The following is a 13,911-nucleotide window of genomic DNA, read 5'->3' on the forward strand; positions in this document are numbered from 1 at the left end:
GGGAAAAGGACAGAGAGGTACCTGAGCTTGGGCAGAGGCTGGTGAAGCACCTGCTTACTCGCTCTGAGTAGGACTAGTGGGGTAGCAGGATGACCACCCCAGAAAGTGCCTGCACTGCACAGACCAGGTCTGGAGGTGCATGCCTTTGACCCCAACACTTGGGAGACAGGGAGGGGAGAATTGTGAGTACTAGGCCAGCAAGTCCCCATCTTATAAAAAAATAATAATAATGAACTCCATGATCCAAATAGTTAAAATAGAAAAGGGAGCTGTTGGGGGCACAGAGAAATCCATCTTACTTGTTCACAGGTCTGGGAAGATCACACATCACCGGGGAGAATACAAAACTAAACTACACTGTGCTGTAATACCCAGCCCAAAAACTAAATACACTGTGCTGTAATACCCAGCAACTACACCCTGGCACTAACTCCATAGAAACAAAATCCAGTGATCACAAACACTTATGTCAGTTTTAGTCACAAAAGCAAGGATCCCAGAAGTCCTTGGCTCCACAGGGAAGGATCCCAGAAGCCCTTGGCTCTGTAGGCAAGTGAGGGCTGTGGGGGTCGGCTATATCGTGACTATTGGTTATGGGAATCAGTGTGTGCGCTGCTAAGATTGCATGGGAACACACTTCCAGAAGCATGATGCGGCTGGGTGGTGGTGGTGCAGGCCTTTAATCCCAGTACTTGGGAGGCAGAGGCAGATGGAGTCTCTGTGAGGTGGAGGCCAGCTTGGTCTACAGATCGAGTTCCAGGACAGGCTCCAAAAGCTACAGAGAATCCCTGTCTCAAAAAACCAAAAACCAACCAAACAAACAAAAACATGAGGTACCCTGAAGCCCGAGTAAGCTCTGTAAGCTCTACCACTGTGGGCAGGGCACCAGCTGTCACTGCAGGAAACTGGGTGAAGGGTTCTTGGGACAGCCCTCGGTGTAGTTTTGCAATTTCCTAAGAATCGACTAGTATGGGAGGGGGGTCTCTTTATGGAAAAGAAGGGCAAGACCCAGGTGGTACAATTCTCCCTGCCCCCATGTCACTGGCAGGATGGCATGGCGGGCCCCAACACAGGAGTTACAGTTTTCAACTGTCACTTCTGCCCACGGGCAATGACCCAAGTTATCCAGGGTTGGGCCAGCTCCATGGTGTGAAGGCAATGGTAGACGGGTTGCACAGACACTGGCTTCCTGAGACCAGTTCTTTCTTTGCATGTCCCAGACATCGGCAGTCTATGACATGCCGGCACAGGCCCCTGTCCTTGGCCTCCACCAGAACTCAAACACCGTGCCAAGCTAGCTCCTCTGAGTTTCCAGGCAGGATTCCTTTATCTTGCCTTGTACTCACTTAACCCAGGAGCTGCCACCAGGAGATCAGTCGGCAGCCTCCCTGGGAGACAGAGAGGGAGGCCAGGGGGCTGATGGTACACAGGCCCTGGATGGCAGCCTGTCTCCTGTGGGCTGGGGAGGTGTGTCTGCTCTTAGGAATATGCAGACTCCGAACAAACCACCCTCTTGGTGTTCAGTCCTAAGCAGACACACATGCTGCTGTGACACTCTTTGAAGACCCACTCAGACCCCACATCTCCTGGGAGCCCTATGAGAACAGTACCCATGGCAACCTTCACCACAGCAGTGACACTCAGCCCTCACTCCTTCCAACTCCAAGCCAGCACAGCCCTATCAAGCTGGGAGGCATGTAGCCAGACTTCTGTGGCTACTGAGAAACACAGGCTAGACCATCCTTTCCTCCAAGGGCAACCACTGGGCTGTCCACAATTAGGGTCCAAGGATTCTATAGGGCAGGACCCACTGCCTATACTAGCACACAGCAGAGCTGGGTGAAGGCTAGAGGGTGCAGACATAAGCAAGAAAGACACCTGGCTTTAGAGGGCTCCACACCTGGGACTTCAGAAACACAAACCATAGCCCCTAGCCAGATGCAGCCACCAGTCTGCTACGGTGGTTAAAGCAGGTACGAGGTAGAGCACCTGCCTAGAATGCCCCAGTGAGGAGTTAGGGGTGTGGCTAACTTCTCTAGCACACACAATACCCTAAGTTCAATCCCAATACTATACAAACAAAACAAAAATAAAAACTGGCTAGTTGTGATGATGCATGTCTTTAATCCCAGCACTCAGGAGGCAGAGGCCTCCTGTAAGTTCTCTGTAAGTTCAAGGCCAGCCTAGTCTACAGATCAAGTTCCAGAACAGCCAGGGATACACCCCATCCCACCCCCTCTCAACGCCATAACATTTTCTTCATTGCTGTCCCACACGTACACATGGATACACATTTGTGTGTATAAATACATCCTGCTGAGTCAGTCCACTTAGTGTTGCTCACACACACATGTGTTTAGAGATGACCACTTGGACTATAACCCTAACTGGATATCAGGGGGCTCACCGATGGAGAGTCATTCTTCCCTGAGACAGGATCTCATATAATCCTGGCTGGCTTCCAACTTGCTATGTAGCCAAGGATAGCCTTGATCTTCTGATCCTCCTGGCTCTACCTCCTGGGTGCTGACAGGATTACAGGCTTGTACCACCACCCTTAGTTTATGCCATGATGGGGATGGAACCCGAGGCTTTATGTACACTAGGCAACAAGCCAAACTATGTCCTTGAACTAGGGCTGTGCTTCTCAACTGAACATTGATAACCACATGTACAACCAATCAAGGTGGTTCATGCCTGTAATCCCAGCAACTGGGAGGCTAACACAGGACTGTCTGAATCAACAACGAAATAAGCACACAATAAGATAAAGGCACACCCACAGGAAGGACTGTAATTTAAGACAGGGCAGGGGCTGCCACTCGAAGTGCCCCATTCATCCTGCTGGGTACTCAGTGACACTGTTACTGTCAAGGGTTCCCACAACACAATACAACAACCCTAGTGCTGGAGTCTCCTGGAGAGATGAAGTGCAGGGAGACTCACATTGATGCCTACAGCATAATTCCCAAGACCCCAAACCTGGTTTGTGGGTAAACATATGTGTGGGACCATGCAGAGCTGGTGCCAGAGGCCACTGAGGGCAAAACAAATAGAGAAGACAGTGCAGTCAGGGAGCAGAGGAGGGAGACAAGACCTCCCACAGCAAACGGCCCAGAGGGACCCACGCAGTCTGGTATGTAGAGTGATGATGAATCAGACTCTAGGTCCCATTAGTTCAAAGGCTAGCTTGGGCTTCTCGCCATTGTCCAGCCTCTCCCTTAGGACAAGTGATGTGACCCCCCGCCCCAGGCACCACTCACCCACAGGTGAGCGTCCAGCCACAAAACCCAAGCTGGCCAGTCACTGTCTTACCATGGCCGTGAAGGATTTGGGCAGTTTCCAGGCCATAAAGTTCCCAAGTCCTTCTGGATGGCTTCCTAAGAAACCACAGGCTGCTTGCCCACATGACGAATGTGACTTTCTAAAGGGCCACAGCCCAGCAGCAGAACCAGCAGCTCTGATGGCTTCCGTGCAGCCCAAGCCCTACCATGGATGAGAAAGGCGCCCCTGGGGACCTGGATGCCACTAGCTGGCCAGCTGTACACATATTCTTTGTGCTGTATGTGCACGTGAGTTCCCACCTCCATCACTTATAATAAAGCCTGTTACCCGTGGCTGCCCTGACGCGTCTCAGGCTTTTCCTGACTTTTAAGTCCTTGATTAGCAGAGGAAACAAACTCAGTCAAGACTCCTCAGATGGCCGGGCGGTGGTGGCAAGCGCCTTTAATCCCAGCACTCAGGAGGCAGAGGCAGGCAGATCTCTGTGAGTTCAAGACCAGCATAATATAAGAGTTAGTTCCAGGACAGCCTCCAAAGCCACAGAGAAACCCTGTCTTTGGGGGGGGTGGGGGGAGAAGAAGACTCCTGGGATGGTAAACAGACATGCCTGCAAAGCCAGAGCAAGTGTTTTACTATCACCCTTGGCCTAGCTGCATAGCCTCAGAAAGAAAGAAGGCGTGCTCTATTCCTTTCTCCAGTGACTCATCACTGTGCATCTGGCCTCACAGTCAGTGTGGGACAGTCTGATCTCCACATCTGAGCTACTGCCACCAGCCTTCACCAGTGTTCACAGAGAGGGAAGGTGGCATCTTCAGAGACACAGCCACCTACTGGCCTGCCTGTCCCACCTCAAATGGGTGCCAGGCAAGTTAGTGTGGTACAGCCTGGGGTCCCGCCAACCCTTCCCAAGTGCAAGTGCTACCCACAGATTCCTCTGCAGCTCTCTGCTGTAAGAAGTCTTTCGGGAAGGACAAAGGCAGAGATTGGGGCTTAGGCTCCAGGAAGGGCTTCTGCCTACAGCAGACAAGGACAAGACACCTCGGGTCCAGGGCATCGTTAAGCATAGGGAATTGCTGTGAACTGCAGTTCTCACCAAGGCCCACAAGTGTGTTCCCTGAGGGAATTTAGAAAGAGGGAGGCAACAGGATCAGAACCTTCTCCAACCAGCAGTCAGGAAATAGGACCAGTTCCAAGATGCCCAGTAGGGTGTTTTGAACTCTTTCCCTGTGCAGGGGCATCACAACCACCCACTTCTCCAGGGCCTCGGGGTAAGGGCCTCATAAACAGAGGCTGGGGCAAGGTGCCCATACACTCCAGGCCTCGGCACCAGGACCCAGTGGGCCATGGCCCAAGCAGGCAGCAGCTCCACAGGACCCAGAGCCCCAAGTGGAACTTGAGCTCCATGGAAACCGCTCCCCAAGGGGCAATGAAGTTCCCAGCACTTGGGGACACTTGGGCGGTCCTGGCTCCGGCACAGAGCACTGAGCTGTGGGAAGTGACTGTGAAGGCCCTGGGAGCTCCCCACATGGATACTTCTGGGACAAGAATGGAGTGGCCCAAGTAGGGACAGGGGCTTCTTCCTTGCCTGATGCTGAGTCCAGAGGTTCATCTGGAGCCACAAGAGGACAGGACTGGGCCAGCATAGTACTTTTCCACAAGTTCCTGGGTGATCGGACCACTGCGCTGCAGGCCTTGGGACCCATCCTTTTTGGACACTTATCTTCAGCTCTCCCTAATTTCCCTCTAAAAGATATGCCTGACACATCCTTCTAACAATTTCCCATGAGAGCGGAAGGAAGAAATGTTTCTATCCACAGAGATCAGCATTCTTAGGCAGAGAGGGGCCTCATTCTGTATGCTGGAGGAAACATGAGGAGGAGACCTAAAAACCTAAGTCCCCAAGCCACAGTCCCAAGTCACAGTGGCCACGATGCCTGCCAGCTGAGGACCGCACCCTAGACTCCCACTTCCTTTCAGCAGGAGTGTGGCTGACAACCCCTCCTGGCCAGTCCCCTCCTGGCCAGGCCACTAGAACGTCACTGCCTCAGAGGCAGACCAGTGCACCCGGCCTCCTCCTAAGACCCATGGAACAGCCCAGTGCTCCTGCCTCCTAACACCTGTAGCCAGGAAAGCAAATACAGCCTGTGGCGCTCTTGGAAACTCCCGGCTCTGAATCAGACTAAGATGTAGCATAATAAAGACCTGAAGAAAACATACCCAGATCACTTCATGCTTTCTTCACAAGGAGGAAAAACAAAGCACAATGCTGAAGCAGTCCCTCTCGAACATGAGGTGCCTGCAAATGTGTGGATAGTGTGAGGAGGGAAGGCTAGGAGCCTAAGATGGGGCTGTGCTGTTGAGCTCCTGCTTAGCATGGGAAAGCCCCTGGGTTCCATGCCCATCTTGCCAGGGGTAATAGCACACACCTATAATCCCAGCACTCAGGAGCAGAGACAATGGGATTGCAAATTTGAGGCCTGCCAGAGTTACATAATGAGAGCACTAAGTCCCACAAAGCCCAGCCATATCGTCACTCGTGCATCTCATCAGGGTTATTTTGTGTTAACTGACAAACCTGGAATAGTAGCGTCTGACAATGTCTGGACCGCAGTAAGCAACTAATTTTAAATTGAATTACTGTCAACGAAAGAGTTTACTAGCCAGAACTTTGCAGGTAACAAAAACATTAGAAATGTTAAAACTGAAACATCTGTGGCCAGCAATGTGACTCAGCATGTAAAGGAGCTTGCTGCCAAGCCGATGACCTGAGTTCAAATCAATCCCATATTGGTGGAAGGGGAGAACTGAATTCCACAAGTTGTCCTCTGACACCTTAATACACGCACCGTGAAAGTGCATACATGAATATATAAACAAGTACAAAAAGTTTGCAATTCAACGTATCTGTACACACTCAGCAGATGTATGTTATAGGGTGAAAAACAAACCCACACAACATTTAACATTGCTCATACCGTCTCTCAGTGAGTATTAAAATCAGGGTTTCCCACATGCGAGGCAAGCACTCTACCACTGAGAAATGGCCCAGCCCCTAGACTTGAGTTTTTAGGCATAAGTACCTGGACCACACCCTATGCACACATCAAGGAAAGACGCTCCCTGGGAACCCACACAGCAGCCAAACTCCTGTCTCATAACTGCTCAGGTAAGCACCAAGCATGTTCTCGCAGAGTCACTTACCTTGGGGCTGGCCGCCTCCTTGCCTGGCCTGGCTTCGGATGCCCGCAGTGTCTCTTCTGGTGTTAGCTTTTGCTTTTTACTCTTCTGCTCTGTCCCTCCGAGACCTTTTCGCTTATGTTTTACCATCCTGGAAGAGATGGCATGGGTGGGTGGACGGTAGGAAGGAAGAGACCTTGTGCCACAAAGTGCCATGCTGTTAAACAGTGGAGAGGACAGTTGCCCAGTATAACACAAAAGGAGGTTTAAATAAAACATGCTAACCAGGGCCATGGCTGCTGATAAAGTGCTTCCTGTGCAGCCAGGAGGACTTAAGCTTGGGCCTCAGAATCCACGAGGAGAAAAAAATAGTCAGGGGTAGCACTGCACACCTGCAAAGCCAGCGCAGGGGAGATGGAGGCAGGAGGACCCCTCGGGCTTGCTGGCTAGCCAGCCTAGTGGAATTGGTGAGCTCCAGGTTCAGCGACAGACTATGTCTCAAAAAAAAAAAAAAAGATCAATATAGATACCTGATGGTCCTTTCGCCTGCAAATACACATGCTCATGTGTGTATACACACATGAACATACAGCATGTATGCACACATGCATGAACACACATAAGTTAAAAGAAGGTCGAAACACATGCTTGCCGCTGTGGATCATCATGGCCACTGTCTTCCAGGAATTCCCCTTTAACATGACTGTGACTCCACAGATTATATCACCTGGATATAACTTTTTTTCCCCTTTGATTTTGAAACAGGGTTTTACTAAACGACTCAGGCTGGCCTCTTGAGCTCACTCTGCAGCCCAGCTGGAACTTGAACTTGTGATCCTACAACCTTCACCCCGATGGCAGGCCACAATGCCTGAGGTGATATTTAGGTGGTATTTCTAACTCAACAGCAACACTGGCTTTTAAGATTAAGAGTAACAGCTGGAGACTGGAGAGATGGTTCAGCAGTTAAGGACACTGACTGCTCTTCCAGAGATCCAGAGTTTAATTCCCAGCACCCATACATGCAGCTCACAACTGTCACTCCCAGATCTGACACCCTCACACTGAAAAATATGCCGGCATAATATCAATGCATATAAACCAATGCACATAAAATAAAAATAAATTATATGTATAAAAAAAGAGGGCACATTGGGAGACAGAGGCAGGGGGATCTCCAGAAGTTCTAGGCTAGCCTGGCCTACATAGGGAGTTCAGAACAGCCAGTAGAAAGACCCTATCTAGAGAAAGAGACAGAGAGAGAAATGAAGAAACGAAAAAGAACAAGAGCATCACCATCTTTACTGACTGTCATCAGATTCCAAAGGCAGAGCTCTGCCTATTGCTTGATCAGTACACATTAAAGGACAGTTCCATTCTCTCCAAATCTAGGTTACGACACATCCCTACACAAGCTGTGACCAGTATTATGCTCCATCCATGGGTGGAGAGGCTGAAAGGCTCTGAGGGGCCTGAGGTGTCCTCCAAGCTGGTGCAGAGCCCCAAGCCATTCTTAAGGACTGAATGAAGCTAGATTTGTGACACTGAGACAACTCTAATAATCATAAGGTCTGTCTCCTCCTACAGCAGGGAAAAAAAAAAAAAAAAACAAACATGAATGTAAAAGCAACTTGCAAGCCAGGGATGGTGGCACATGTCTGTGATTGCAGCTGGGAAGCTGAAGCAGGAGGAAAGTCACAAGTGTCAGGCCAGCCTGCACTGCACAGAAGGAGCCTGCCTCTCAGGACACAGTGGCACGAGTCTGTGATCCCAGCACTCAGGAGGCAGAGATATGAAGGGCATTAAGACACTGAAGGTTGGCTTAGAACACACACACAAGTGAGAACCACCAGAAAGAGAATAATTATAGGGCTAGAGATCAACTCAGCAGTTAATACAAAAGGTTCCAATTTCAATTCGGAGGCTAAGCATAATGGGAAAAATAGAAGAGCTCTAGAAGGGTGAACACCCCTAGAGAACAAATCTGCAGGCATATAAGTGTGAGGTGGGGCCTGGGGCATGTGCTGTGAACCTTCAGCCCAGGTGGGCAGGCATCAGGGCATCCCTGTCCCGACTGGGGCTGACCTTGACTATGGCACACAGAAAGACTATTACTATTCTAGAATCAGAAAACGCCAAGCTCTCTCTGTATATATTATTTTTTTTATTAAGCCTCCTCATTTAAAAAAAAAAAATACTTAAAGCCAGAGGCTACAATTACAATTTTCAATTAGCAGTATAATAAGAAATCATAAAAGGAGAGACTGTTGACACAGGGGCACTGAAAATAGGGGTGGTGACGCCAGCCAATTACCTCGTTAGAAAAATAAGAAAACTTCAGCAAATATTTACACACTGCTTAGGAGAGAATCCAGGTCTGCAGTTACCCTGGAAGTTAGCATTAAAAAGTTAATCACGGAGTCTATTTGCGAAAAAAGAAGAAAAAGGTGATTCTACATCACAGGTTCTAAGAGAGCAATTCACAACCAGGCAATGAGTGGTCTGTTTTAGGAAACATCTGCTTTTAAGCTGGGCGGTGGTGGCACATGCCTTTAATCCCAGTACTTGGGAAGCAGAAGCACTTGGATCTCAGTGAGTTTGAGGCCAGCCTGTTCTACAGAGCGAGTTCCAGGAGTGTTAAACATAGAGAAACCCTGTCTTGAAAAACAAGAATGAAAAGAAGGAAGGGAAGAAAAGAAAGAAAGAGAAACATATATTTTTGTTTGGGGTCAAGTGATGTTCAACAACAGTGCCAAAATAACTCAAAGAGCAATCTCACTAAGAGCTGGAGAGGATAGCAGGTGAGCCAAGGGGAAAGATGTGTAAGAACCTCACTTGTAAAAGAGCTCACCTTTCTTTCTTCCTCCCTCCCTTCTTTCCTTTTTTAGATAGGGTTTCCTGAACTTACAGCATTCTGGCTGCTTCTGCTTCCCGAGAGCTGGAATTAAAGGTGTGCACCACTTTAACAGGCCAGGCCTAAGATTCTTAGAATTTCCAGGGATGAACCCTTATTGCCCTGGAAAACACTGTGGTCTCCCTGATAAAATACCAATAAGCTGGACTACATCATAGCTACAAAGTTCTGCCCTTGGGTTGGAGAGAAGCTTGGTGGTTAAGAGCTCTTGCAGAAAACCCAAGTTCAATTCCCAGAACTGATATCAGGCAGCTCACAGTTGCCCATAACCCTAGATCCAGACCTAATACCTCTGGACAGACACACAATTACAAATAGTATATAAAGAGGCTGGAGAGACGGCTCGGCAGTTAAGAGCATTTACTACTACTCTTGCAGAGGACCTGGGTGAGTTCCCAGCACCCACATGGTGGCTCACAACTGCCTGGAACTCAGTTCCAGGGGATCTGATGACTCTTCTGACCTCCATGGGATCCTACACACACAATACACATACATCTACTCTGGTACACACACACACACACACACACACACACACACACTAAATGAGCAATTTTTTTTAAAAAAAAATTGGCTGGACACCTTCAATCCCAGCACTTAAAAGGAATTCCAGGACAGCCAGAGCAGCCAGAGCTACACAGAGAAATCTTTTTCCAAAAAAAAAAAAAAAAAAAAAAAAAAAAAAAACAAATAAATAAATAAAACAAAATTTTAAAGCTTCTAACAAGTGAACAGTGCTAGCAAAAAAGTAAAGACAACTGAAAGGTCAGAGGGCATGTCTACCAATCACATGCCTAACAAGAAATCCATGTGCAGAGCCTAAGGAGAATGCTTGAAACCCCACAGTAAAAGAAATTGGGGGGAGGGGAAGCAATATGGCTCATCATGTAGGGGCACTAGCCACTAAGGCTGACAACCTGAGTTCCATCCCAGCCTAGCCTAACTAGTGAGTTCCAGGCCAGTGAGAGACCCTGCCATGAAAATACAAGGTGGAGAGCTTCTGGAGAACATCATGTAAGGTTGACCTCTGGCACTGGCACGCACACACTCACACATTTGAATGTACACATGCACACATAAGCATATGCAGGCATGCACACACATGCATATACAGACATGTATGGACACACACATGCATGCATGCACACACATATACAAACACACACACACTAGTTTTAGAATGAGCTAAGGTCTTGAACAGACAATAAAGCACATGAAAAGATGCCAAACTTCACTAGTCGTTTAGGAAATGAAAACCAGAGACACTGCTTTATGCATCAGCTACTATAAGACAGGGGCAGGAAAAGACTCAATGGGAAAAAGCACTTGCCACATAAGCTTGACCACCTGGGTTCGATTCCTAGGACCTACATAAAAATCTGTCATCTCACCTTTCCGACGGTGAGATGTGAGGTGGAGACAGGAGAATAAGCCTGGGGTACACAGGGCTACACACTGGGCAGTAGAATCCAGAAAGACTATGCCTCAACAGGGTCATGAAAAAGAATAGACTCCTTAAGGTTGCCTCCGTGGCAACCAAGACCACTAGTATGTGATCTTTTCCAGTCTAGAACTTGGGCTCATAAATCTGGGATTCCTATTCTGTCCTCTATTATTGTTCAAAAGCCTTTAGTGATGCCAGTACATAAAAGGAACCCAAAGGATCTTTTTGCATTTTTTTTTTTTTTTTTTTTTTTTTGGTTGGTTGGTTTGGTTTTTCGAGACAGGGTTTCCCTGTATTGTTTTGGAGCCTGTCCTGGAACTAGCTCTGTAGACCAGGCTGGCCTTGAACTCACAGAGATCGCCCTGCCTCTGCTTCCCGGGTGCTGGGATTAAAGGCGTGCACCACCAACGCCCGGCTCCTTTTTTCATTTTGAAATGCATTTTGAAACAGAGTCTCACTTGGTAGACAAAGCTGGACTGGAGCTGGCAGCAATTCTCCTGTCACAGCCTCCGGGATGCTGAGATCATAGCCACATACCACCACACCAAACTTGTAAGGATGGATGAATGGAAGGACTGGATGTTGGATGCATGGGAAAATGGGTGAGTGGGTAGATGAGTGCAAGATGCGGATGAGTGGGTGGGTGGGTGGATAAGTGGGAAGAGAGGTGGATGCATGGATAAGTAGGTGGAGGGGTGGGCGAATGGATGAGTGAATGAATGTATCCATAGGGGTAAATGGGTAGGTGGATGGCTGGACGGATCTATGGGGATCCACGTGGAGGGCCGAGCAGAAACGCACGCCGGGGCTCAGGACACCATCTTCCCAAAGGCTCGGACCCACCCCTGTACCCCTCGATCACGCACCTGAAGCGCCCACTCTCGCACGCCTCGGCCACGAGCCTCCACCACCAGCTCTGCAGGTTCCGCGCCGTCCCGCCCTCAAAAGAGTAGCGCTGTCCATTGGACAGAACCTGCGTCCGTCTTCCAGCCAGCCAATGGCTGCCGCACGGAAGGGCGCAGGATACTGGCGTCATCATTCGGAGCTGAGGGAGCGGGCAGTTGCTGGGGCAACTCTTGGTGGCGTGGGCACCTGCGGCGGGATTCTGGCAGCTAATCTGGGCGGGGCAGGTGGAATGTAGCTCCGAGAATTCCAGCATGATAAAGTTTGTAAATCCGGGCTTGGAGAGGCACGCCTGTCTTCCAGCCTTAGGAAGGGTGAAGCAGGAGGATTAGGACTTTAAGGCCATCTTCGTCTCTTAGGGAGTTCGAATCCAGATTAAATTGTAAGAGTCCCTGTTGTCGGGGAGCATGCATATACAATCCCAGCATCGAGAGATAGAGGCAGGAGGATCAGAAATTCAGGATACATGCCATCCTGTCTCCAAAACCAAAATAGGGCCAGTGAGACGGTTCAGAGTTACGGTAAAAGACTTGTTGTAAAACTTGATAACCTTAGTCTGATGCCCAGGACTCATATGGCAGAAGGAAAACCAACTCCCACCAGTTGTCTTCTGACCTCCAAACACACACACACACACAGAGTGAAGATGTAGTGTAATCTAAAGTGCCAAGGTCATGACCAACTGGTCATGGTGTTACTGGCCATTAACCCCAGCATTCGGGAGGCAGAGGCAGGAGGATCTCTATTACTATGAGGCCAGCCTGACCTACATAGTGAGATCCAGGCCAGCCAAGGCTACACAGTCAGAAGGGGCAGTTGGTGGGGATAGAATCAAAGCTAAAGCTCTTGTCAATTCCCTGGATTCCCTCAGCACCAAAAATAATAAAAGTAGTAGTTTTTTTACACTTTATCTGGGCCTGGCAGCATAGGGAGACATGGTGTCTCAGAAGATTAAAAAAAAAAAAATTAAAAAGGGGGGAGGGGACTAGAGACACACACAGTTCAGTCGGTACTCACTGAGTTTCATCTCCAGAACCCATATTTTTAAAATAAATAAACAAAGCCAGGCCTATTGTAGTCACAGCACTGGGGAAGAGGAGGATCCTCGGTGCCCAGAAGGGAAGGAACAGAGGGATGAGAAGGGGCAAGATCAGTTCTATTCTGTGGAAACACAACGGTGACTTAGCAGGAAAGTATGATGAGGGCAATGAACAGAGAGGGAGATCAAGAAGAAATCCTGCACACTCCATCTTCTCTTTAACTCATCTTCCCTGAGGGGTTATGTGACTCTAGAAGAAATGGCCACAAAGCTGGGAAGCTGAAAGAGATACTGACAGAGATTCTAATACTGGATCTTTGAGTTGGAGCCCAGAAAGGCTACCATGCAGGAGACAACCTGAACCAGAGGAAAAGCTGCCCTTGCAGGGGCTATGTGAAATACACCTAAGATTCCCATCAGTTTCTGAAACTGCATTGGCAGATTTGTTGCTGATACTGCTGGCTGACAGAGAGGAGACAGTTGGTTCTTTGTGAGGCAGAATACAAGGAGGGGAAATTACCAAGATGTGAGAAAAGACAGGCCCCTCCCCCAAGCATAGTTGATGCCTCTCACCAGCTGAGAAGCAAGAACTCCAACACAGCTGGCATTTGCTGTGAAGGTGGCCAACACAGAGATAATATCCCTTCTTTATAAAGATATGTTATCTTAAAATAGCCAGGAACCAGGCATGGGGCTGCAATGTGTATGACCATGAGTGGGACCTCATTCTCCTAGATATTTTCCGGGAATCTCAGACAAGACAGTTAACCTCCATTGCAGTGAAGATGCCTCAACGTCCTGAATCCCTCAGAGCTGGAGTTTTTACCTTGTCAATAGTAATGCTGCCAGATGCTACTCAGGATTTTCTTTAGGTTCCTTAGCAACCTTAGAGCAGCAGTTCTCAACTTGTGGTCTCACAAGGGTCACCTAAGACTATCAGAAAGCACAGATATTTGCTGGGCAGTGGTGGTACATGCCTTTAATTCCAGCACCCGGGAGGCAGAGGCAGAGGCAGGTGGATCTCTGTGAGTTCAAGGCCAGCCTGGTCTACAAAGCGAGTTTCAGGCTCTGAAGCTACAAAGAGAAACCCTGTCTCAAACTAAAAAGAAAAAAGAAAACACAGATATATACACATAACAGTAGCAAAATTAC

The 13,911-nt window shown here is 48.7% G+C and overlaps 1 protein-coding gene across 1 annotated transcript in view; it reads right to left on the minus strand.

Annotated features, from left to right (window-relative positions):
• Positions 1 to 11,791, minus strand: part of CUNH7orf50 (chromosome unknown C7orf50 homolog) — a 100,915-nt gene extending 89,124 nt beyond the window's left edge. The window contains exons 1-2 of the mRNA XM_051205403.1: positions 11,684 to 11,791; positions 6,484 to 6,610 (exon numbers count right to left, since the gene is read on the minus strand). Of these exons, the coding sequence (XP_051061360.1) occupies positions 6,484 to 6,609 (126 nt within the window). The 5' untranslated portion in view covers position 6,610; positions 11,684 to 11,791. The remainder of the gene's footprint in view (positions 1 to 6,483; positions 6,611 to 11,683) is intronic.
• Positions 11,792 to 13,911: the final 2,120 nt, after the last annotated feature.

Source organism: Phodopus roborovskii, unplaced genomic scaffold, assembly GCF_943737965.1.
Source record: "Phodopus roborovskii unplaced genomic scaffold, PHOROB, whole genome shotgun sequence".
Lineage (NCBI taxonomy): Eukaryota > Metazoa > Chordata > Mammalia > Rodentia > Cricetidae > Phodopus > Phodopus roborovskii.